The sequence below is a fragment of the Eptatretus burgeri genome, unplaced genomic scaffold (genome assembly GCF_056783735.1).
Source record: "Eptatretus burgeri isolate ZD-2024b unplaced genomic scaffold, Ebu_testis_v1 Ebu_testis_scaffold_36, whole genome shotgun sequence".
Taxonomy (NCBI): domain Eukaryota; kingdom Metazoa; phylum Chordata; class Myxini; order Myxiniformes; family Myxinidae; genus Eptatretus; species Eptatretus burgeri.
In genome coordinates, this window is record NW_028221986.1 from 10,618 (window position 1) to 37,119 (window position 26,502).

Below are 26,502 nucleotides of genomic sequence, written 5' to 3' on the forward strand. Positions count from 1 at the left end.
TACAATCAAGCCAACAACCCATTGTACACCAGGCTTCTCTGTAGCCTAGATGGTAATATTAAAGCACGTGGTGAAATAGGGATAAATAAATGAAATTAATGTTAAAAGAGATGGATGTTCGAAAAAAAAGAAAGATAAGCAAATGAGCAAACGTAAAAGAATTGAATATTATGGGGAGAAATGAGCAAAATGGGAGAAGTTCAGTATTGGAGAGAGACAGAGACAGTGATAGAGAACTGTACTTGGAATTATCATGAACGGCCATCGAAAAGAGCAATGTACAATTGTCATTTGTGGTTATGAAAGCTTGCACCAGCAAACAAACTAATAAACGTGCACTCATGTACAGTCGTACACGTTTCATGATGATTACAACCCTCTGCTCAGAGCCACTCCCCATGAACCCACCTGCCCAGAGAGCAAAGTACAGGTGCAGAGATAGTGAGTCGGGCGACACAGCGAGGAGATCAAGGGATTCAAGAAAGAGAGAGAGGAAAATCTTACAAAAGCTAACGCAAAAGGAAAGATGAAAAAAGAAAAGGATGCGAGAGGGAGATTGATAGACAAGTATGGACAAGTAACGACAAGACAGTACCTGGTTTTCGTCTTGACTCTATTCCTGATAAAAACAGGTAATGAATTAGTTTTAAACGTTTCCAACCCCTCCCCTCTCCCCCCACATTACTCTCTGTTTTCATGTTGTATTTTAACACTTTACATGAAGACCTAAACTAAGATGCATGAACGATTTGATGAAGTCACATGTTTTGTTTTACTGCCAATGATGGAGAAAAAACTATGGCCTGGTCATATAATCTGTAACTGATCACTGACACTTCTCTTTCCACTTGACTTTGCACTTTCTGCTTCACGGTACATGATTTCCACAACCACTATTCCTCTTCCTTTAACTGATGACAATGTGCTGATTGCAAAATGGCAGTGACTTAAACGTATGATATTCAATAAAATATTGGGGAGGGAGAGGAGAGAGGAGTCGAGTGTTATAATTTCCTGGTGAAATTACTCTTATTTATGGTACAATGTAATGATCATCCTACATATAATTCGAGAAGTATCTATTTGTTTGTGGGTTTGCTTGTTACTTGTGAAATCGAAGATTCAGTATATTCGTTGGTCTGATCTGTTATTCTGTCTGTCTATCTGTTTGTCTGAATGGAATTTGCCTACAGGTCACAATTTTACAGGTTGAGGTTGTCACGAGCTCGAAGGTTATTGTTTTTGAGATCACTGGGTCCAAAGGTCAAGGTCACAAATCAGCAATTTTCTTCCGATTGATCTGATATATATATATATATATATATATATATATATATATATATATATATATATATATATATATATATATATATATATATATATACAGAGGATTTGTCCATAAAGTCTCTATAATTTTTAATTTATACCGTCTTGATGTGCTTCGTGCAACTAATGGTGCCCATATAGAAGTGTATTAAATGAGGAAAAAAACTTCAATATCTATTCCTCATTTTGTAATAATTTCCACAGGTTTATCTATTCATTTGCTTTTGAAATAAATTTTTTAAATTGTAAAGGGACTTTATGGACACCCTGTAAATGCTGGATATACATATATGCATATGCATATGCATATACATATATATATATATATATATATATATGTATATGCATATATATATATATATATATGTATATATGTATTCCAGTGATAACCCACGAGCTCCTTCCTACCTTTCTGGTGGAAGTATACACTATTGTCAGCACCTGCCCACTTGTACCGGTGTCTACAGATCCAGACTTGCCAGAAATCTTGACACCAGTGGCACAACGTGCAATGATGGCAATGCCTCTTCGTGGTCTTCATGTTCATCTTACCAATTATTATCAATGTTCATCCATTTGAGACAGTATTCATGACTCAAAATGCATATATATATATATATATATATATATATCTGCTCCACATGTAAGCTGATGACAAAATTCATGTATTTTCTGTTTGGGCCGACATATCTTATTAACCAACCTTCGGGTACATTCATCCAACAATACTGGTTAGGTGATGTGAAGCCTTCATAACCAATTTTTTTTTTTTCTGAGCCATTTTCAAATGATTTAAAGCTTCTAAGACAGAGAAACTATCAATATTGGAGTGATAACTTTGATGCAGAGGCAGCCATTTTGAATGATGCCTCAAAAACATGTTCAAAGTTATATTTCCAAGTGGCTCCGTCTCCATCATTGGGAAATAAATAAAAACCTATCATTATGTTAAATTTTACACTTGTTGCATAATTTGAATGATTTTGTGAAATAACTGCTGTACTATAAAGCAACTACATGCTCGACACAATTACTATGCTTGAGCATTCAACTAACTTATCCAAGGGGGGATAATGGATGGATAGCTCAAAGAGGGTAACACCTTCCTCATCCCAAAATCAGAGGAAACCCAATTACCTCACAAGTATCGACCAATAATATTCAAACTTCTGACAGAAACCATCACTGAAATGATGATTCACCACTTAACAGAACAAAGAGGATGTAAAAGAGGATGCTCTGGAACTATAGATGACCTACTGTTGTGGGGCCGGGTATCGATGGCGAGAACGACCGCTAGGGGGAGCAGTAGAGTCGGCTCCACCGAACACACCGGAATATAGGTCGTGAACCTCGGATAAGTCCGAAGGTACGGGTCCCTTACAGGACCATGACTCGCCAATAATTTGACCGCGTGGGGTAGAGTTAATTGCCTAATTTCAACATACCTAAATACCCACGCAGTCTAACGACCGGGGAACCACACCCTCGGCAGGCCTCGAGCGGAACGAGCCGTTACCGTGCTCGAACCGTGTGTAACCCGAGCGGATGGTTACCGAGGCCTGTCGGTCCAAATGAACAATTACGGCAACAACTGCCTTCCTAATCCCCAAATCGCACTGTGGCAAACCAATGGCAGAAATGACAAAGAACGAGCTGGTACATTCAACAAAAGGGATATTTATTAACAATAATTGGGGAGGGAACACAGAGCAGAGTTATCACGAATAAAGAAAGGTATCAAATATACAAGCAATTCCTTAAACAATTCTACTTGGAGACAGGGCCCACGGACACACGCACACACAAATACCCAGAAAGAGATGGACCTTGAGGTCTTTATTGCCCCTTCAGCTCGGACGGAAGATGAGCTGAGGGAAGAGAACGTGCTGGCTACCTGGCCGCGTTCGCACAGCTTGACGTCCGCACCTTCCCGTAGCACCAGTTGCCAAAGAACGGACCAGGGCAGCCGAACCCAGAGGAAGCGAGACGAGGTGATCTCCCGTGATGAGATGGTCGACCGCTTGTTGTAATGTGCCAGACGAGACGCCTCTGACGCGCGGGATGCAGTCAGCCGCAGACCCAGACAGAAAACGCGCTTGAGCAGACAGGACGCAATCATTAATCCTTTCTTCCCTCCTTCGGGGCATGGTCCGCTCCCCCGTCGCCTGCTCTCATTGGGTGGACGGCATGTCGCGGCTCCGCCTTCTTGACAAGGACTGCCCCGGCTTTGATCCACGTCGCCCATTGGGTGGAAAATGACGCATATGCCAAGCCAAGCCTATTTGGCACCAAGCCAGAACGAAACGCTCTGTGACCATATTTGGTGTGAAATCCACACCACCTGGGATATGGAATTCCGCCCACGCACACGCCCGCATGCCAGCGAGCGTGCGAAGAATGCCACGAGCAGAGTGTTGTTGTTGTTGTCGTTGTTGGTGATTTAAAAATCCTAACTATAAAATAATCATTAGCGCACACATGTAATTCCCATTAGACAGAAGGGGGTGGATTCTAACTGTACACATACTTATCGACATAACTAACTTTGGGACCTGAATGTTGAGTGCTCATGGCTGCCAGATTCGTAACACTACTACTAAACAAGGCCATACTCGAACACTGTAAAACGAGAAGAACCAAATTGTCCACAGCCTGGGATGTAAAAATCCTATTGGGATGTAAAAAGCTCATGTCAGAACAGCTGTACACCCAAAGGCACAACAAGGTATGTTGAGTAATCCACTGGCACATCTGCAAAAGTCTCAATCTCCCATTTCCACAAAACTCACAGAAACGTGAACCAAAAGTGATCATTCAGAACAAGGAAGTAACGCTCACATACGACCTGATGATTCCATCGAACGTGAACATAGAAAACAAAGCATTGCGACCAGATATAGTACTCAGGTATGAAAAAAGGAAAGAAAGCGTTAATTCCGGTGTCATTAGCCAGTGATTTTGGCCTAAACAATGCAGAAATCAAGAAAATGACCAAATATCAAGAGCTCAAGAATGAAATGAAAAGATCCTGGAATCTGAAGAGCACCGAAATTGTACCAGTGATAACTGAAGTAACGCGAATGATGAAGAAGAACCTCATCAAAATTAAAAAAAAAACCCATCCCTGGGAAAATTTATACAAACGACTGCAGTTGGAGGCTGCTACGTGCTCAATCAACTGAAAAGAGCCCTCAGAACAAAACTTTGAGAAGAAGAAAACTTCACAACTTGGTCCATGAATCATGACCCCCCCTCACCGAAACGGAGGAGGATACTTCGAGACTCGGGAGGACTCTGTTCCCCGCGTATGGAGATATAACAACCAACAGCCTTTCTCTTTCTCACAACACACACACACACACACACACACACACACACACACACACACACACACACACACACACACACACACACACACACACACACACACACACACACACCTCGTTCTTGTATACTGTATATAGAGATGTTTTTTCATATTTTGTCATTGTTTGATTTCCCAACTTTCTCATTCAAAAAAATCTCTGACCCTTTCCCTTAGGTGGTGCAGCATGGTACCCTGCAGGATGCGAAATTGTGGAACATTCTCCAAATGGCACACGTGTTAATTGCACTGATCCTGTGTGCAAAAACCCGTCGTTTGAATCAAGCATTTTCAGATGGGATGGACATCACATTATTGTAACCGATGAAAAACGTTTGAATCGCTCGGTAAGGGAGTTCAAAGTGCAAGTAATTCTTGTGATTTTATTTATTTTGGTTGAGCAAAGTAACTTAATATGATGAATCGCATAAAAGGACATATTTACCTCCACCATCGAAGGTGAATGAAGGAGGTCATATTTTCACCCGTGTCTGTCTGTTTGTCTGTGTGCAGGATATCTCAAAAAATTGTGGATGGATCTGGAAGAAATTTTGTGGACAGGTTCGCTGTGTGACAAGAACGAACTGATTCGATTTTGGTGAAGAGCCAGATCCGGATCCGACGACTAGAACTTTTTAAAGTGATTCTTCACCATTGAGAGATTGGGCTATAAACGATACATAGCACGATATCTCAAAAAGTTGTGGACGAATTCGGACGAAACCTGGTGGACACGTTGGGTTGAAAATATACACACACATGAGGGTAAATCCAATATGGCTGCCAAACCATATTGGATTTACCCTATATTTACCCTATATTTTGGTACTCTCCAATCGAATAGTAATCTATTGTGAGTGCAAACATCATGGAGTCTACTCATCCAACAATAGATGGAGGCCCTCACTGTCAGACGTAAGATCAGGGCCGTCTCTCCAGACATACATATCTTGAGCTTTTGATGCAGTCTGGCATCCCACCCTTTTCTCCAAACTCTGTGCCTATGGCCTCGAAGGCCAACTCCATATGCGGCTTACTGACTTCCTCTACTCTTGTAACCAACCTGCGGCACTCGACGGAATCCTTTCCTCTCCTCTCCTTATCAAGGCTTTATCAAGTGTGTATCTACCCTCAGGAGAGCCAGAAAACAACATCTTTCTCATCTCAAGTCTGAACTCTCAGACCTCTCTCCCTCCTCAAAATCCTGGTGGCGTTTAATCAAATCTGTTTCTGGTGTATGTTCCCCCTCCATCCCCTCCCTTACCTCAAATGGCCGCACTGCTGATTCCACACGTGATAAAGCTGAATGTCTAAACTCGGTGTTTGCAGCTAAATCTTGTGTCCCAAACCCATCACTATCTCTACCCACTTTACCCAGTCGCACCCAACTGTCCCTGGACTCTGTATCCTTTTCTCCTGACAAGGTGGAGAGCTTGCTTTCAAACCTCGAGTCAGATTCTGCAACCGGTCCAGACGGCATCAGCCCACGTGTCCTCAAAGCCTGCTCTTCTGCTCTTGCTCACCCTCTCTCTGTTCTATTCACCCTCTCATTTTCCCAAGGTCATCTGCCATCTGCTTGGAAATCTGCTAACATCACTGCCCTGCATAAAAAGGTGCAAAAACAGATCCCTGTAACTACAGACCAATCAGCCTTCTCCCAATCATCAGCAAGGTTATGGAATCCATCATTGCTTTAGACATGAAATCCTTCCTCTTCTCCAATGGCTTGATTTCCAATCATCAATTTGGTTTCAGACCAGGTCACTCTACCCTGGATATGCTGCTACTGCTCTCCCATCAATGGATGGAGGTCCTCAATGCCAGACAGGAAATCCGAGCCGTATCCCTGGACATATCACGTGCTTTTGACACAGTCTGGCACCCTGCCCTACTCACCAAACTCTCTTCCCATGGTATTCAAGGCCATCTCCACTCATGGCTCGCAGACTTCCTCTCCTGTCGCAGTCAACGTGTGGCCCTAAATGGAGTTCTTTCATCCCCTCTTCCTGTGCAGGCTGGAGTTCCTCAAGGTAGCGTTCTGGGCCCTGTTCTTTTTCTGGTTTTCATCAATGATCTCTCGGACTCTCTGGAAAATCCTCTATTTCTCTTTGCCGATGACTCCACCCTCTGCCGTACCATCTGTCATCCCTCAGACCGGCAAGCAGCAGCTTCTTCGCTCACTGCAGATCTGGATAAAATCACAAACTGGTCCAACACGTGGAACATGTCTTTCAATCCACACAAATCTCACACTCTCACTATGTCTCTTCGAAAGGACCGTTTACAAAACCCCCCATCCACTTTCTCAACAATCCTCTGGAAGAAGTCTTTTCTTTCAAGCTTCTGGGTCTCACTATCTGCCATGACCTTTCCTGGGAAAGTCACATTTCCAACCTTGCCTCAAAAGCCAGTCGCCGACTGGGAATCCTCCGTCGTGCAAAGTCCTTCCTCGGCCCTCTTGAGCTCCTGACTACTTACAAAGCTTTTGTCCGTAGCCTGATGGAGTACTGCTCTCCCCTCTGGGCTGGTGCTCCTGCCTCCCACCTTTCTCGACTTCACGCTGTCGAAACCAGGGCTTTTAAGATCATTGGCATCTCCCGCAATGAAGCTGAGTCTTTGGGCCTCTCACTCAATCACCGCAGGTTGGTCGGTGGTCTTTCTGTCTTCTACCGACTCCTCTCCAGCCTTGCCCCCCTGCTCTCTCTGCGATTTGTCCCAACCACATTTCCACAGGGCGCTCAAGGTCCGCCAACAACCCCCTTCTGGTAAAACTACCAAAATCACGAATCACTGCTCATCTTCACTCTTTCATTCCTCTTTTTCCCGCCTTTGGAATAAACTTCCTCACTCTATTCTTTCCCATTCTTCCCTCCAGGCTTTCAAAACAGCTGTTCACCACCACCTCTTATCTTCCCCCATCCAAATCCTCGATCTTTTCTACCCCCGATAATCCACCCAAGCCCACTTCCTTCAATTCTCCTGCTTTCCTTCCTGAAAGTCCCTGTAATGTCCATCTTCTCCTCGCCATGTTCCCCGTCCCATCCCCATCCCTCTCCCTTCCACAGTTCACCTGTGTCTGTTCCCCAATGTTTTGTCCCTTCCACTCCCACCCCTCTTGTCTCATGCCTCCTTGCTGTGAGTTGTGTGTTAGCTCTCATACGAGCCTCGACCAAGGTATACAAAAAAAAAAAAAAAAAAAAAAAAAAAAGGCTGGATTGCCCTGAGGCAGTGTTCTGGGCCGAGTCCTATTCCTGATCTGCATCAGTGATCTCTCTGACTCTCTGGAAAATCCTCTTTATCGATTTGCTGATGACTCCACCCTCTGCCGTGTCATCCCTCATCCTTCTTACAGACAGGCCGCAACCTCTTCCCTCTCTTCAGACCTTGGAAAAATATCACATGTTCATCAAACACTTGCAATACCGTATGTCTTTCAATTTTGACAAATCTCACACTCTCACTATCTCTCTCCGAAAGAACCATCTGGAAAACCCTCCTATCTATTTTCTTACCAATCCTTTTGAGGAAGTTCAGTCATTCAAACTACTGGATCTCAGTGTCAGCCATGATCTCTCTTGGATAAACCACAATTCAAAGTTGGACTCCAAAGCTAGCTGCCAACTGGCCATCCTCCATCGTACAAAGTCTTTCCTTGTCACACCGGGACTCATATCCACCTAAGGCTTTCATCTGCAGCTTGATGGAGTACTGTTCTCCCCTCTGGGTTGACTCCCCTGCTTCACATCTTGCTTATCTTGGCACCGTGGAAACCAACGCCTTCAAGATTATTTTAATCTCCCGCAATGAAGCTGAATCTATGGGCATATCACTCCACCATCGCAGATATGTCGGTGGTCTCTCTATTTTCTACCTCTTTTCTGGTTTTGCATCCCCTTGCGCTTTCCATGCTTTGTCCCCTCACCTTCCTCCACCCCCCCAGCTTTCTGCAGGGCTGACACAGTCTACCATCACTCACCTTCTGGGTGAAACTACCTAAATCCAGAATCACTGCTCACCTCCACTCATTTGTTCTTTTTTTTCCCCACCTGTGGAATCAACTTCCACGTCCTCTTCAATTTCATTCTTCACTCCAGGTTTTCAAGACGGCTGTTCATCGCCATCTCAGATCTCCCCCAATCCAAAACCACGATCTTTTCTACCCTCATTAACCACATCCATATCCCTTCTCACAATTTTCCAGTTTTCCCTCCTTGTATTTTCCTTCTCTATCCATATTGTCCACCCCATGCAACCTCTGTGTTTATCTTGTCCATCACATTCACGCATATTTTGCATCCTGTTATCCGTTACATCCTAATCCGCAAAGTGTACCAGCTTTTCTAGGAGCCTCGACTATGTATACAAAAATAAAAAAAACACCCATTGCTCTGCAATTAGAGCACGTATCAGCCAAATTCGTTGTGCATACCAATCAATCATGTAAAACACTTGAGAGGTAAAATTTCACCAAATTGCTGTTTCCATGCCAACTGTTGTTTAATTGGATCTCACAAGAATTGTGCTATCACAAGGAAATTAGATACAGGTGGAGGTCATTCAGCCCATCATATCTGCGCTAAATCAACTCCACACTAATTTATCAACACAAGATCAAATAAGAAAATGCAAAATGTTTTTTATTTTTTCGTCGTCTTTTTTTGTGGGGTTTTTTTGGTAGTTTCTTTATTTTCTTTCCTTCTTATCAGGGGAGGGGGCATGGACTTGGGTAAAAACAACACACACCAACCAGGCAACACCCCTTGATGAGACCCCCAAAAACAGCACTCCATACACATGCACACAATCACCCATCAATGCTCAAACTACCGAAAAGTTCTGCCAACATCCCGAGACACCCTATCTCCAGAACTTCCAGGTACCTATCTGATTCCAATTTAAACTTATCTACTGTTTCTGCTGCCACTACCTTTAAAGGGAAACCATTCCATGCATTAAGCACTCTCTGAGTAAAAGTCCCGAACCTTACGACCGTCTTCACTCTCTTCTTTGCTCTCAGGCTGTGGCCCCTGGTCCTATCACTGTATTCGGTTGAATAATTCTTCTGCACTTAAGTCTATACCCTTCATTATCTAAAACATCTCTATCATATCTCCTCGGAACCGCCTCCTTTCTAGTGTATAAAGCTCGCTGACCTTAATGTCCGGTCAGGTTAGATCTGAGACCTGCTACAGGTACCATGTAAACCTGTACTAACCTGTTCCATGGTCGGGTTGTCGGCGACTAAACAGTCTCCCCCACCAGGTTTTCTGGTGAGGGGGGTGTTTGGATATGGACACCCAGCAGGATTAAAAACAAAACCTGTCAAAGGGCAGAGGAGCTCCTTGTGAGCCAACGGCCATCCATATCTAGTGCCCAACTGTGTCTGCGGACGTCCTCCTGCAGTTGGGTCACTTCTTATTAGGAGGTTGGTGGCAGGATTTGCACTCCGGCCACCGTAAAACCTTTCATTCCGTAAATCGCAAAAAAATCTGAAAACCCACTCCGTGGGAGTACCTCCTGCGCAGCTTCCCTTCGCAGGGCAGCTCACCGGATGACGGGATTGGGGCAAAGCCTTCGGGACCCCCAATCTTTAATGATAGGAGGGAAACCACGGGGTAACATCCCTGGGTCAGATTGCGGGAGAGTGTGGTGCTGAGGTGTCGTCCACCAGACGGCGGTCTCCTTGGGTTAACCTGAGGCGGTCCCTTCGGGTGGGTGCCTGGAATGTCCTATCCCTAAGAGAGGATGATCACCTGTCTCTGTTATCATCTGAGCTCAAGCGTTTGGACATCGGGATTTCAGCTCTCTCTGAGGTTCGGAGACCGGATTGCGGCGAGATAATGGTGGGTGGTTACACCTACTATTGGTCTGGTCGCTCTGATGGTTACCATACCCAAGGAGTTGCTGTAGCTGTGTCCAATAAGCTGACCCCAATGATAATTGAGGTAACACCGACACACTCTCTCGCAATCTGACCCAGGGATGTTACCCCGTGGTTTCCCTCCTATCATCATTATGAGATTAAGGATTCGTCACTCCTTAGGTGTCATTTCCCTGGTCTCTGTTTATGCTCCGACTGAGGCGAGTGATCTCACCGTGAAGGATGCATTCTACGCCACACTCGAGTCTGTGGTTGATCAGTGCCCCAGACGAGATACACTTCTAGTCTTGGGGGATTTCAATGCATCGACTGGAACTGATAGGGATGGTTATGAGGTGTGTGTTGGTCCCCATGGGTCAGGAACTATGAACCAGAATAGCACTAAGTTCCTTGACTTTGCAAGAAGTCATGGACTTAGGGTGGCTGGTTCATGGTTTCAGCGCCCACAAGCTCATCGCTGGACTTTGTATTCCAACGCTGGCGGTGTGGCAAAGGAGATTGACCATGTCCTCATTGACGGTCGTTGGAGGATGATCCAGAACTGCAGGGTCTACCGGAGTGCTCAGTTCCTCAATACTGACCACAGGCTTGTTGTAGCAACTCTAAAGCTGCACCTTAAATCCTGGAGAATGGTACCATCCCAGCCGAGGCTGGATGTTGCCAAGCTCAGGGATGAGAGAGTAGCTGAGGAGTTTGCGAACAGGCTGAGTGGACACTAGGGGGGTCTGGGTGCTTTGGGGGGTCCTGAAGAGTTGTGGAGTTCCTTCAAGACCACCGCCCTTGATGTTGCCGGTGGATGCCTTGGAGTTCACCGCAGGGCAAAGAAGAATTTTGTCTCTCAAGGGACACTGGATACCATTGACCAGAGTCGCAGGGCCAGGCTTAATGGCAGAGCTGAGCTGTTCAGGGAACTGAGGCGTAAAACTGTACGTGCACTGAGGGTGGACAAGGAGGCCTATGTGCGAGGAATCTGTGAGGGGCAGAGCATCACCTGTGAACAGGTGATTCTCGTCCCGCTTACAGGGGAATTCGCGCATTACGTTCATCCAAGCCCATCCCTCGGAGCACTGCAGTTCGAGCAGAGAGTGGTAGGCTCTTGACAGAGGAGTCTGAAGTGAAGGCCCGCTGGGCCGGTTACTTTGAGCGGTTGCACCAGGCTGATCCCCCAACTGTCGAGTTGGACGTCAAGGGTGTTACAATCCCTGTTGCTGACCCTCGAATCAACTGTGGTCCACCTTCGCTTGTGGAAACACGGGCTGCGGTGAACCAGTTGAAACGGGGCAAAGCTCCAGGGATCTGTGGCATCCATGCTGAACTTCTCAAGGCTGGTGGAAATGCTGCACTCGTGTCGTTGCATGCAGTTTTGTGCTCTGCCTGGAACACAGGCATCATCCCAACTGACTGGAAGAGGGGCCTTGTTGTCCCGCTCTGGAAAGGGAAGGGTGATCGCCAAGACTGCAACAACTACCGAGGGGTGACGCTGCTCTCAGTGCCGGGCAAGGTCTTTGCTCGGATAATTCTTGATAGGGTTCGCCACCATCTGCTTGAGCACCAGCGTCCAGAGCAGTCAGGCTTTACACCAAAGAGGTCAACGATTGACCGTATCCTTGCACTTCGTGTCCTCACCGAACGCAGACGAGAGTTTCGGCAGGGGCTGCTTGCAGCCTATGTTGATCTCTGTAAAGCGTTTGATTCAGTGAATCGGGATGTCCTCTGGAGGATTCTTGGTCTTCGTGGGGTGCCACTAAAACTGATCGATCTGATGTCTGAACTCTACTCTGGTACTGAGAGTGCTGTGAAGTGTGGTGGTACCATCTCTGACTTATTTCCAGTTGTTACTGGAGTTCGTCAGGGGTGTGTACTGGCCCCCACACTTTTCAGCACCTGTATGGACTGGATTTTAGGGAGGATGTCGGAGAGATCAAGTTGCGGTGCATCGTTTGGCAATGTCAAGATCTCGGACCTTGATTTTGCAGATGATGCAGTCATCTTTGCGGAGACTTTAGACATCCTCTTGGGGGCCCTCGAGGTGCTGAATGAGGAGTCAGAGCCGTTGGGATTACGGGTTTCTTGGGTCAAAACCAAGATCCAGGCTTTCGGTGACATCTTGGATGCTGCTGTCCTGTCTGTGTCTGTTTGTGGTGAGGATGTTGAGGTCGTGGAGAGATTCACTTACCTTGGCAGTGATATTCATGTCTCTGCTGGCTGCGAGTCATAGGTCAATAGACGTCTGGGTCGGGCCTGGGGAGTCATGGATTCACTGGATCATGGGGTGTGGCGCTGCTGGTATCTGTGTGGGAGGACGAAAGTCCGAGTCTTCAGGTCCTTGGTACTTCCAGTCTTGCTCTATGGGTGCGAGACTTGGACTCTGACCAAGGATCTGAGACGGAGACTTAATTCCTTTGGTACCAGGTCTCTTCGGAGAATCCTTGGCTATCGCTGGTCGGATTTTGTGTCCCACGAGCGGTTGCTGAGAGAGACTCGGATGAGATTTGTTACCTGCATAGTCCGTGAGCGTCAGTTGCGGCTGTATGGACATGTGGCTCGTTTTCCTGACGCTGATCCTGCTCACCAGATTCTCTCAGCGAGGGAGTCTCATGAGTGGAGGAGGCCAGTGGGCCGACCACGTGCCTCATGGTTGCAGCAGGTTGACCATCATCTCAAGGAGATGGGGATGGGCCTTGCATCTGCCTGGGGGATGGCCAGACGGAGGCCCCTGGAGTACCAGCAGAAAGTGGATGCAGCGACGCGCTGTTCTGGCACATGCTCCCATACCTGACCTGAAAGCTCTGTCTCCTTCACCTCAGAGCTGAGTCTAGCTGGGCCCAGAATCAATCTTGTAGCCCTGTGCTGAACCCTCTTCGTGGTAGCTATTTCCTTCCTGAGTTGGGGTGACCAGAACTGCACACAATATTCTAGATGTGGCCCTCACTGAATTCCTATTCAATGTTAACACCACTTTTTTTTTATTTATAAATGATCCCCCTCTGAATACAACATAAACCCTATTTGCTTTACCGAGAGCTGCCTGGCATTGTGCTGTCTGCTTACCTCCCGTATCTATTCCCACCCCCAGATCTTTCTCCTGTGTGACACGCTCCAAAATTACCCCTTGTATCATACAATCTCCATTTTCATTGTTCTTTCCCATCCCCAACACCTTACACTGGCTCAGGTTAAATGACATCTGCCAGTCTTTTGCCCAGTCTATGGAAGCATCAATACTTTCCTGAATCTGATCAACACCCCCTCAGCTATCCACCTTACCTCCAAGCTTTGTATCATCTGTAAATTTGGAAAGCTTACTTTTTACCCCATTATCCAAATCGTTGATGTAAATAATGAATAGTAATGGTCTGAGTACCGATGCCTGAGGTACCCCACTTCCGACTTCCTCCCAGCAAAACATCCTCCCACTCACAGCCAATCTTTGCTTCCTATCACTAAGCCAGTTTGCAATCCAATTAGCCACCCGACCAGCCTCTCCACAAGCCCTCAACTTGGCTACCAACCTCTGATGTGCTGCCTTATCAAATGTTTCTTTAAGTCTAGATATACGATGTCCATGGCCATTCCCTCATCCACCCAATCAGACACTGCTTCATAGAACTCTAAAAAATTTGTTGGACTGGAACTACCTTTGGTAAACCCATCCTGACTACCTTTAATTTGTTTGTATTTTTATGAATGATTCCTCATCTAGTCCCCAATTAATATCTCCAACACCTTCCCCACAACTGAAGTCAAACTAACAGGTCTGTAGTTCCCCAATTATTCTCTTAGTCCTTTCTTAAATAATGGTGTTACATTTGCGACTCTCCAATCCTCCAGTACCTCTCCTGACTCCAGTGAGCTATTGAAAAATATCCGTTAACATCTTGCTTTCCTGCTCAGCCACCTCCCTCAATACTCTCGGGTGCATATTATCTGGACCGGAGCCTTATCTACTCTTACATTACCCAGCTGTTCCTTTACTTCCTCCACTCAAACCTGGATCTTCTGTAAAACCCCTTCCTCACCTCCTCGATCGATACTCTCAGCTATTGGAAATTCTCCTGACTGTTTTTGTGAAAAAGTTGAAGCATAATACCTGTTTAATAAGCCTGCCATCTCACTTTCATCACTAACCACTCCCCCGGAGCTATTCCTCAATGAGCCCAAACTGGTCCTAACCTGTTCTTTTACCCTGATATACTTCAAGAAATCATTGCTATTATGTTTAATATTCTTAGCCATGTTCTTCTCATCCTCTCTTTTGGCTTGCCGAGTTATTTTCTTCACTTGTCTCTGTTTACTCCGATAGTGATACAAATCTAACTCCAGTCCTATTTTAAACCTAATAAATGCCTTCTGTTTCTCCTTAATAGCGTTCGTTATCTCACTACTCAACCACCCTGGTCTCTTTCTGCTTCTGGTTTAACACCTCATTGGAATGTACTTACTCTGCACTCTACACATTTTCTCCTTGAATGTTTCCCATTTTTCTGATGCTGATTGTCTTATTCTTAGCTTCTCCCAATCCACATCACCCAACTCTCTCATCAAACCCTCATAACTTGCCTTCCTGAAATCTAAGAGCCTAACTCTACGATCCTGAACTCTAACCCTTAACAGAATCTTTGCACACACAATGTTATGGTCACCTGCTCCAAAATGCTCCCCTCCCTCCACCTCCTCCACCATATTGGGATCGTTACTTAAAAGGTCTAACACTGCACTCCCCCTCATGGCTTATCTACAAACTGGGTTAAAAAAGCAATCCTGGACTAAAACTAGGAAATCCTCATCCGCTCTGCCCTTTCCCTGTTCCTGGACCCAATCTATCCCTGGCAAGTTAAAATCCCCCATAATCAATACTCTTCCCTTACCACATGTCCTTTTGAATCCTTCATGCACTCCTCCTTCTCCTCTTCCTTCACACCCCAAGCCCTATAAAAGCATCCTACCAGTATCTTACTGTTTTTACAATCTCTAATCTCTACCCATACAGAATCCTCAACATGAATTCCTTCCTTAATGTCACCCTTTTCTCTTGAAGCAATACTGTCCTTTACTCAGATTGCTACTCCTCCTATTCCCTCCTTCCTATCACACCGATACACGTTGTAGCCTTCTAATCCTGTCCTGCAATTACTCTCCTCTTTAAACAATGTCTCACTCACTGAAACTATATCGTACTCCTCGCTATCTACTTTGGCTTCAAGCTCTTCTATCTTATTATTTAAACTTCTGGCATTGGAAAGAATATGTTTAACTTTTCCCTTCCTGAAATTATATTTTCCTGCCTGGCCTTACTCATCCCAATTACATCATCCGTTCCTTGTTTAATACCTTCCCCACCCTCCGCTGACCCAGAAAAGCCTGGATTCCTTCCTCAATTCCCATTGAAAACCTTGCTACCCCCTTTCTATTTAACTTACGGCAATCATTCTGGAAACACCCCCCTTGTCCCCGAAATGATTCCCACTGCTTCTTTATTGCAAAACCTTCCTCCCTGCACCATTCTTCCAGCCATTGGTTGATGTCGATTGCTCTGCTCATAATTTCTATATTGTTTCCTAATCTTGGGAGAATCCCAGAAAACATTACCTTCCAATCCATTGCTTTCAGCTGCCTACCCAATATCCTGTATCTATTTTTTCAAAACCTATGAGTAAACTTTCCCTCAATCATTTGCTCCAAGGCGAACCACAACCAACTTCTTCCTTCCGTGACCCGATACAATATCGTTTACCCTTCTTTCAGTGTCCCTAACTCCCTCTCCTTCAAAACTGCACAGAATTCTATGTCTATGATCCTTCCTGCAGAATGAAGAATCGACATAATGTCTTGGCCAGGGGGTTTAACCACTATCTGTACGGGTGGCTAAGCTTCTCCCTTGAAGGCTTACAGCCGACACTCGGATATTAATGCTCGTGCGGGAAGGGGACGCAATGGCGGAGAGGCGGAGGAACACAGCACAGTGGGGGTTTATACTCGAACCCCACTACAAATATACGGATACAGCTTCTTAAAAGGAATACATTTAATGAAAATAGACAAATATTTACAAAGAACAATAATTCAAAAGGTAATGATAATAATGAAGGAAATAAATCCTACAGTCGAGGCGGCACCTCTTCACACACTCAAATACAGACAAAGCGGAAAGAAAATAAAAAGAAAACCCTTCCTTTCGAGTGTTCTTGTACTTCGGTTGGCCCAGAGCTGGTCTTTGTGGAATTTGGAATCGAGGCACTTCCACCAGCACGTGTAGACTCGCACAAAATGGCGTCTGGTTGCTTCTCTCTTTGAGGGACAGACGAATGCCAGGCAATCCGCGAGCGGAACACCACACCAAGGCTCAGAGACCCAGTGCAGCGGCTTTGTGCACCGATTGTCTTCACTAACCCAACCAAGAGCCAAAGGCCAGCATCTTGCTTTACCACGCGAGCCAAATCGCCTCAACACGAGTACAAGGATCGTGCCGTCCTCCTCGTGCGTGAACTCACCCTGAACTCTCGCTTCTGACTGACTAACATCGCCGAAACCACCGTTTCCTCCTCAGGGGCGTGGTCCACTCGCCCGAAACCCGGGAAGGTGGGGCCACCACCCGCTTGGCACGCCTGGCTAGCCTCTAACGTCACGCCGATCAATCCTCAGCCTCGGGGGCGTAACTTCGCCCACCATCACCCTTTTAAGGCGAGGCTTCTGCCTGCTCGGCACGTTTGTTTGTAGTTGTTTTAAGGATGTTTCCCCCCCTTTATTGCCGATCTTGAAATATAAAACATCGGGAAAAAATCATCGAGGGCCAATTACATACTCGGGAACTTATTCTTACTCCCTAACTAATTAACAACGCACCACCCCTGTGTGCACTATCTTTCTGATGAAATCCCTTCATCCACCCCACAAACATAATATTTAATCGTATCATCACCCACAAAAAGTGTCTCCCAAACCTCATTCCTCCCAATTTCGATTGCTGCACCTTCACCACTGCCTGCACAATCACTACCTGCACCCACTGCACCACCACTGCCTGCACCCACGGCACCACAACTGCCTGCACCCGCTGCATCACCACTGAAGCAACAAAATACACCAAACAACAAACAAAAAAACACCTCTTGTTCTGGTCGAGCTTACACATCCTCTTGCGATCGACAGGAAGTGATAGATGCTCCACATCTTTCTGCATCCATATATATATATATATATATATATATATATATATATATATATATATATATATATATATATATATGTACATATGTACATATTTTTGCAATATACAACATCTTTCTTGTTTCTTTCTTTATCAATATAATAATGTAATGAGAGTTTGATTTGTGAATGTGCAGCCTTGAAATGTTAATTTTAGGCCATAATAAACATTTGATGAAAAGAACAATGAAGGCTTAGATTCCATGCTCTACTGTAATCGTATTCAAATGTATTGTAACCCACAAAGTGTGTTTTTTTGCAGACTATGAATATGAGTTACGTTACGTTACAGGTAAATTGCGAAGAACACCTTACCAAGGTAGGTAACGTATTATGAGTAGTAAAATGGGTAATGATAACAGTGGAACAATGAAATAAAAACGGTGTTTTCGATATTTTTGTAATCTGAGTATTTGTCAATACAAGCAGTTTGTAGACATGATGGGGACAACAACCTCGGATTTCATTGTCTTGCATTGATTTCTTCATTGTGATGTGTCTTTGTTCTGCAATGAATTACACTTCCCTAATAAAAATCAGGGAACAAACATGATTTTCATTGGGAATATATCAGCCTTGTCCGACAGTATGGTACAGAGGTGGCACACTTTCCTCTGAGCTGTCGTCATCTTGGTTTGATTCTCGATCCGATTAGAAACTGATAGATTGGGGGTTGGAATGCTAGGCTTTGTTTGTATCAATGATGATAACAGTGACGTTGAACAGAGCACCCGTCTTTCAGCATTTATTGCTGGGGGTTGCTGTTCTGTGTTATTCCATGGGGTGCAGGGCTTGATTAAATGTTTGTTCTTAAAACCCCTCCTGTCACAAATTTTGACATATCTCAGTAAAAGGACCTTCTCTGGAAATATATATTTATATATGTTGTGTATACATTTGCTTTCCTTTCGGAACACCTGTTCTTGCCATCATTACACGCGTTTAAATAACTGAGTTTGCCATTATTACCGCCACCACTAAAGGTGGACGGAGGTTATGTTTTCACTCATGTCTGTTTGTCCGTGAGCAGGATATCTCAAAAAAGTTGTGGACAGATTCAAATGAAACTTGGTGGGCATGTTTGGTGTGTGAGAAGGACGAATTAATTATTTTTGGTGAAGATCCGGCTATGGATCCCGATTAATATAATTTTCGAAGTGATTCTTCACCATTGAGATAGGGCCAAAAACGATATTTAGCACGATATCTCAAAAACTTATGGATGGATTCGGACAAGACTTGGTGGACAGGTTGGGTGTGAGACAAGGAAGAATCGATTCGATTTTGGTGAAGATCCGGATCGTGCCTTTCAGTGTGATAAAATACGTAAACTGTTCAGACTGGTGGATGTGTGCTCTCTACCAAGTGCCGTTCTACTTCTAAATGCAGACACGAAGGTGGTCCAATGACTTATTCTTTCCAATCCATCACAGATTATGAAGATTGATGTGCTCGATGTGAATGATTTCCCACCGATTTTCGACAAAGGATCACCATCACTCATTAATGTGTCAGAGGTGAGGCTTGCATGAGTACTAATTTTCAAACGTGTTACATTTGGAGTACCAGGAATGGATAACTTTTCGAATAATGAGACAATTCTATAATCTGTCCATCAAAGTATAGTGCAAAAAATATGTTTTGGCAAATGATGTTGGCACTGCTGTTATATGGATACACTGTTTCCTTTATTTTAATACATGTCAATACACATTCCATATTCTATACCTAATGATGTAATGGCAGGATATAGGTCAATAGTGGTGAGATATTTATTATGTACTCACAAATACAACCCGTCGCTTCGCTGACAGGCATATTAATAGAGGGGGAGTAGGAGAGAGAGAGGGGGGGAGGGGAGAGAAGGGAGAGGGGTGGGACTTGGGAGAGAGAGAGGTGAGGGGAGTGGAGCGTGAGGAGTGGAGAAAGGGGGGTGGGGGGACAAATTCCAGCGGATGTGCCACCCAGTTTAACGTCCATCTTAGGAATGGCACACACATTGATGAATCACCCTGCCTGTGAAACACCGAGATGACAGTTTATAGCCGAGTCAGGATTTGAACCCAGGTTAGACAGCTCAGGGCGAGTGTGCGTAACTCTCAGCTATCCTGCCGTGGTGAGGGAATTCATTGCTTTGTCACTGAAAACATTTTTTACTCATTGTAATCCTTTGGTTTCTTTGAATCTACATTCTCACCCATCACTCGAAGGTACTCTCTCTAGTGTTTGGTTTTCAAATGTTTCAGCATATTGGATGTATTATAGTAATGAGTAATGTTTATTGAACAAAGTGAACATGTAACTTTGGACTGTCTTCTTTTACCTTCCCAAAGTAGTTACAAACTGCACTTCTGGACCTTTTGAATGATGTGTTGTCAAAACTTTATCAGCTGATGTTGCCAACGCGTCCATGAGCAAAGCAATCTGCACGCTTTACCGGCCAACTCTAAATGTCTTGCTATTCATTTAAAAGGAACACCCCTTGGAGCATGTCTTGTTTGAGTGATTTGCTTTTGATGCTATATTGAAAATGGGATGCCCTAGGGGTGTGTTCCTTTTCAATTAATACATCATCAGGCCATATGTAACTGGAGCATTCCCAACAGGAATGAAAAACAGTTTCCCTGAAAAAAAACGTTTCTTTCTATGAAGTATAAATTATTCCGAATCAATGTCGATTCCGGTTCACTACTTGATTCCTTTTGATTCAATAGTTGAAATTGAGTACTTTGGAATCGATCCACCCAGCACTAATATACACTCAACCAAGCACTTAAACAAAACAGTTCATAAGGAACGGCTGAATTGGCAAGTGATTAGTGATCGGTTATAACAAACAACACCCAGAGATGACCGGAATGTCAATGTGCGAATTAGACAAATTAACACTTTCTTTTTTTACCAGTCGGAACTGCTGCTAATGTCAATTCCACAGTTTAAATTTTGAAATTCGGTCCAGATTAAGAGATTCTAGGGATTATCCCATCTGTGGAAATTAAATAAATGCATGAACACTTGGAGATGCCCGGAATGTCAAACAGTGTCTGAATTGGACAAATTAACACTTCTTCTTTTTTTTTGCAGTCGGAACTGTTGCTAAGGTAAATTCCGCAATTTAAATTTTGAAATTTTGCTCAGGTTAAGAGATTATACAGCTTATCGCATTAGCAGAAATGAAATAAAGGCACGAACACTGGCATATTTGGGCGTTTATAAGCATTGTGATGTATAAAGTGATTTACAGGGAAAAATATCAGGCATTTGATAATATGAGTGAGGAAAGTGAAAAAAAAAATTGAGTGCTTCATCATTAAGAAACCATTGCGGCCTGTTCCACTTCAAGGCATTGTTTAGCAGGCAAAAATGAATGGTGAATTAAGACCTCAGCGAGGAAGAGTGAGTGGGCTGACAAAGGGGTTGACCAAGGATGAAGCCTTGATCAAGGATATAATTAAATAAGGCCATTAATTATCTTCTAAAGGGTTTTTTCAATTCACCTCAACACCCAACACCCAATTTTCATTCATGTACTTGATTGGAGTTACCTTAGTATGCATGCAAAGTTTCATAGTATCGGAGTTAAGGAGACACACACACATTTATTATTATTATTATTGATTTCAATTATAGTTTTCTAATAGTTTAGGTAACGAGTGGTGCCAGCGAATTTGGTATGTTTTCATAATATCACCTTGTCAAAAGCATGGGTTTGGCAGGTTACCCGAGAGGTACATATACTCACCTCTGAACTATCTAGCCTGGGTTTGAATCTCAGTCCAGCTATATAAACTGCCATTCTGGTGTTTTGCAAGCAGGGCGATTCATCAGTGTGCACACCATCCCTCAGATGGATGTTAAAATATTGGTTGCTAACTCTATATGGGCTGTTCCACAGTAATATGCTACATTTAAGGGTCTTATCTTCAGGAGCTATCACAGAATTTCTAAAGTATCCATAGCATACCACTAACATGTTTTGAGGTGTATATAAATGTAAATTCATACTATTTATAGCAAAAACCGCTATTGTCCTAAAATTAAAGCGTGCAGATAAAATTTTATTTACTGTGATGGGAATAAATCTTTGTCTTAAGTGTTATATTAAAAACTACATATATTTACCAAGAGTTTTATATGAACACATACGTTTTTGATTGAGACTGGTTTAGATTATATGTGTAAAAAGCTGAACAGCTTTTTCTGACCCTGAATCCCACACCCTGAATTTGCCAAAAATATACTTTAATGTGAATGCTGGGGGGGTTGAAAACAGAGTAACAATCATTATTCGTCATGAAAGAAACAAAATGCTCAAGCTGCACAACCTTTAAAAATACGGCCTTGTTATTTTTGTGATAACATAACTTAACCTAAATGACAAATGTGTAACACAGGATAACATTAGTGGTAATTCCATATCGCCGTAAAAGCTGTACAAGAATATGGCTTTCCGATTGCGGTACAAAGTCACGTTTGTTACAGAAGGCTTTGAGCAGGTCAGAGGTCGTTTAATAATCATCACTACGAGAGCCTACGCTATACGCGAAGAACACCCTATCAATAAATTGTGCTGGGTTAGATTATCTTCTTACTGTTGGATTCCAGTAGTGGAGGGGTCAGTCTTTTATTTCCCCTCATTTGCAAGATAAACTGGACACACTTAATGTGGACTATGTATGTAACACAATGGTTACCCAATACTGTGGAAAGGCTCATGTAGAGAAATTCCCTCAAAAATTATAAATTTGCATGCATTACTGTACTTTTTACAAACAACCAAAGGTCCTGCATGGTCATATGTGAATCATCCTCACAATTAAATTTCTTTGTAATTTTGTTCAACTTAGTCATTTGTTTCCTCACTGTATGTTTATGTATCCATTGTCTACCATTCGTTCTCTTTGCGTGTTCATCCATATCCATGTTTCTCGTTTCCTTTTCGGCAGTTTGCACTACCCGAACAAACAATTTGGACCTTCAATGCTGCTGATGCTGATTGGAACCCAGATCTATCTCCACGTTTTAAGTTCATCCTCAAAGGATTCCTGGTAAGCAAACCGCTCAACACATTTGCCTTGCCCATGCTTTAATTTTCAGCAACCATTGTCATGTGATCATACCTGAAAAGGTGTAAAGGCTTTACTACCCATCCTTTGTCTCCATTCTTTCCAAGGTTGTCATCTACCTGCTTTTTTCTGAACCCTCCTTTTCCCATCTTCCAACAATGTAATTGAGAACATTATATCTTGCTTTATGTAGACTGTTCAATAATATTGTACTCTTCCTTCAGGGCCTCAAGTAGGTGGTGCACCACATGTCATCACCATGATCCCGATCCACGATCTTTTCTACCCCCGTTAGCCCCATTTAACCCAACTCTCTTAATTCAGGTTACTGTGTTTCCTCACTGCCTCTTCTCTTTTCTTGTTTGTTCTTTCCCTTAATGTCTGTGTCCAACTGCCCCCACTATCAGTACATTTCTGTTTTACCCTCGGTCTCTTCATTCATCCATGACATGAGATTGTGTGCACAAAAACACTTTCTCTCAATAAATTTCACACAATGAATTTATTATGAGTCATCATCATAAATCGTGAAGCTTTCTACTTGTCTCTTTTTTTGTTCTTACCCTTAGACTGAAAAATACTTAAAGGTAGAAGGAAGTACTGAAGCAAGTATCATACTCAATAAACCCTTGGATTATGAGCATCTGAAAAAAGAAGACCTTACTCTCATTCTGAGTGCAGAGGTGAGGATGGGTGTTGTGAGTGAAGAGTAAATTACAAGTGTGCTCATGGTATGGGTCTCTGGTTACAAAACACATATTGACCCAAAATTGACCCAGGCCTCGAGTCAAGTGTAAGATTAATAAAGTTGGGGTTTGTATTCGATTCTGATTTTGTTTTGTTTTTAACTGAAGATTCCAATTCACTAAGCATTTAGTTCAAATTTGAGCTGCATTTATATGAACATTAAATCCATGTGTGTGTCTTACATAAAGGTCTTAGCTGATTTCTCATGAGATGCCACAAAACAAATCTTGTGACAATCCCATCATATGTGACCAGTGAACTCGATAAACAGTTTTGTGGGACACGGCTCAGGGAATCGAATCAGTATTCTCACCACCTTGGTGATAATTGCAGCATCTCTAAGAAAATCCTGCCTCCAAAGTTGCTACATTTAAGAAATTCTCCTCTATGATATTACACCCATATTGTAAAATACTTTATTCTTAAACTTGTAAGAATTCGATTTTTATTTTTCATAATTTTGACAGATAATAGTCACTTTATTATTTTAGCATTTATTTAGATTTTTAGCAATTTTAATTTTCAGAATTACAAAATTATCTTGCACACTCAAAGCAAAAAGTGGGGTAGGCAATTGGTTCACTTGTCTGTCTGTCTGTCTGTCTGTCTGTCTGTCTGTCTGTCCTGTCTACAAACGTCTATATATTTTCAAGGAGAAACTTATTTCAATTGAATGTTATATTTTGAATACGAACTGGAACAAGAATCGGAAAACAAACTTGCAGTTTAACAGTATTTTGGCTCTGAATCCGTCCCGTTTGCGCTGCATAGAGAGGAGCCAGATAATATTTTCCTCTGCCTATCTCAGAATCAAACAAGATTGAAAATCATTTCAGGCAAGAAACTTACTGTTTTTAAGGATGTCATAAAGCACACAAACAACAGGCATGAAGAACTAATGTAACATGTTAAATAAGGTTGTGTATAAGACACTGCATATCGTGGTAAGTAAACATCTGGGGGGGGAAATTTTTATACAACTTTTAAAATCTTTCTTTTATTTCATTTCAATTAGAGTATATACTTGGACACTGTAGAACACAAATCGCCTTTTTTGACAGTTACAAAACCCTTCCATTTAGCAGTACTAGAACAAAATATTATGGCATTTCACGTCATCACAAGCAATAAAATTTTCCACTCGTATACCCCGCCCGTGCCCTTGTTTCTCAAGACAGCGTGGGGTAACGTGTTCTATGACCTCTCTAGTTACCTCCGCCACCAAAGGTGGGCGGACGTTATGTTTTCACCCCTGTCTGTTTGTCTGTGAGCAGGATATCTCAAAAGGATATGGACGGATTCGGATGAAATTTGATGGACGACTAGGTTATGTGACAAGGACGAGTTGATTAGATGTTGGTGAAGATTTGGATTCTGATACTAGAATCTTTTGAGTTATTCTTCACCATTGCGAGAGAGGACCAAAAACGATATACTGTACAACACGATATCTCAAAACGTTATGAACGGATTCAGACAAAACTTAGTGGACAAGTTATATGTGTGACAAGGAAGAACTGATTCAACTTTGAAGACCCGGATCTGCATACGAGCATTTTTTAATTCTTTTAGTGATTTTTTACCATTGAGAGGTAGAGACCCTATTGTAGGGCCAACCAGAGAGTTGGTGTAAAAACCACCCAATGCTCACCTGTTTATACATTTATCGTTTTTATTAAAAGACTAGTCTAATAATTTTTTTTTTATAAAGCATTGCAGTGAAGTCTGATCCAAATAATTTTAAAGCAATATATGTATTTGTATATTGTAATCAGTAAACTAGTACACATATTAAATGAATGGCAAGCATCTAGTATAAACAGGTAAGCATTGGGGTGGCTTTGACACCATCTTAGGTTGAAATTAAAAAAAAAAATTAAAATCATTTGATAATTTCAACTTCACTACACCAACAGCATACCCCAAAGGAACCTCCATGCCAAATATCAGCATCCGAGTACACATATTAGATGAATGGCAAGCTTCTAAATAACTTGCACCAAAAACTTTAACATTTTCACGCTGATGCTAACGCTCACGCCGGGGGTATCGCTATAGCTCTCTGTTCTTCAAACAGGTGAGCTAAAAACGATATGCAGTACAGCACGATATTTCAAAAACTTGATTTATGACAAAATTTGAGTTGGTGACAAATACAAGCCGATTAGACTTTTATTAAGATCCAGATCCGGCCTATCAGTGGGATACTAAACGTAAGCTGTTCAGCTTGGCGGACATAATGCGCTCTCCCGACTGCTGTTCTAGTTACCTCTGGTATTATTACAGTGCCGTTTAACCACCTATGAAAAACATACCTGCAGATGCTCTTTCTAAACTTTAACTCCATGCACATTGAACTTTGAAGAGAGATGTAAATACTTGCTTCACTCATGGCATTTTTTTTACACATTAATGGAACTCCATAATACATTTTAACTATCATTGTTGATGTCCCCTTTCTAAAAATTTTGCCAATTTTTTGTGGTCATTCTGTTAATATGATCTGAAGTCGCCGTTAATAGTCGTTTACTGATAAAAAAAAAATCTAATTCTGCCAAGCCTAAATATTCCCGACAACCACTCTGCATATTGACATCATTTATTTGATCATTTCCTTAACATTCCTCAGGCAGTCTTCCTCAAATTCCAACTTCATTACCTGTAATCCAACATTCTCACATTCGGTCTTCTCGAATAGACTTAGAACTTAACCAGGGTACCACCACACAATAACCTACCTCATATCCACAATGTACATGCTGGTGGTGATGCACTTATTTGTTTCATGATTGTGCTGGATTGGTTTGACTGGTTTTTCTCAGGATTAAAAATTGTTTTAATACATAAATGTTTTTACAAAATTACAAAAAATAGCTTGCATTACCTGGCTTCAAAATAGCTTACCTAAC

At 42.9% G+C, this 26,502-nt stretch overlaps 1 protein-coding gene across 5 annotated transcripts in view; it reads left to right on the plus strand.

Annotated features, from left to right (window-relative positions):
- The first annotated feature begins 410 nt into the window (after positions 1 to 410).
- The window catches only part of LOC147007725 (cadherin-related family member 1a-like), a 71,913-nt gene continuing 45,821 nt past the window's right edge, over positions 411 to 26,502 (plus strand). For 3 of the 5 annotated variants that reach the window (XM_085866521.1, XM_085866522.1, XM_085866525.1), the window contains exons 1-6: positions 415 to 632; positions 4,871 to 5,040; positions 18,043 to 18,099; positions 19,214 to 19,297; positions 22,727 to 22,828; positions 23,416 to 23,529. In XM_085866521.1, the coding sequence (XP_085722647.1) occupies positions 527 to 632; positions 4,871 to 5,040; positions 18,043 to 18,099; positions 19,214 to 19,297; positions 22,727 to 22,828; positions 23,416 to 23,529 (633 nt within the window). In that variant the 5' untranslated portion in view covers positions 415 to 526. Of the gene's footprint in view, positions 633 to 4,870; positions 5,041 to 18,042; positions 18,100 to 19,213; positions 19,298 to 22,726; positions 22,829 to 23,415; positions 23,530 to 26,502 lie in introns of all 5 variants that reach the window. The other 2 variants (XM_085866523.1, XM_085866524.1) reach the window with 2 other exon arrangements.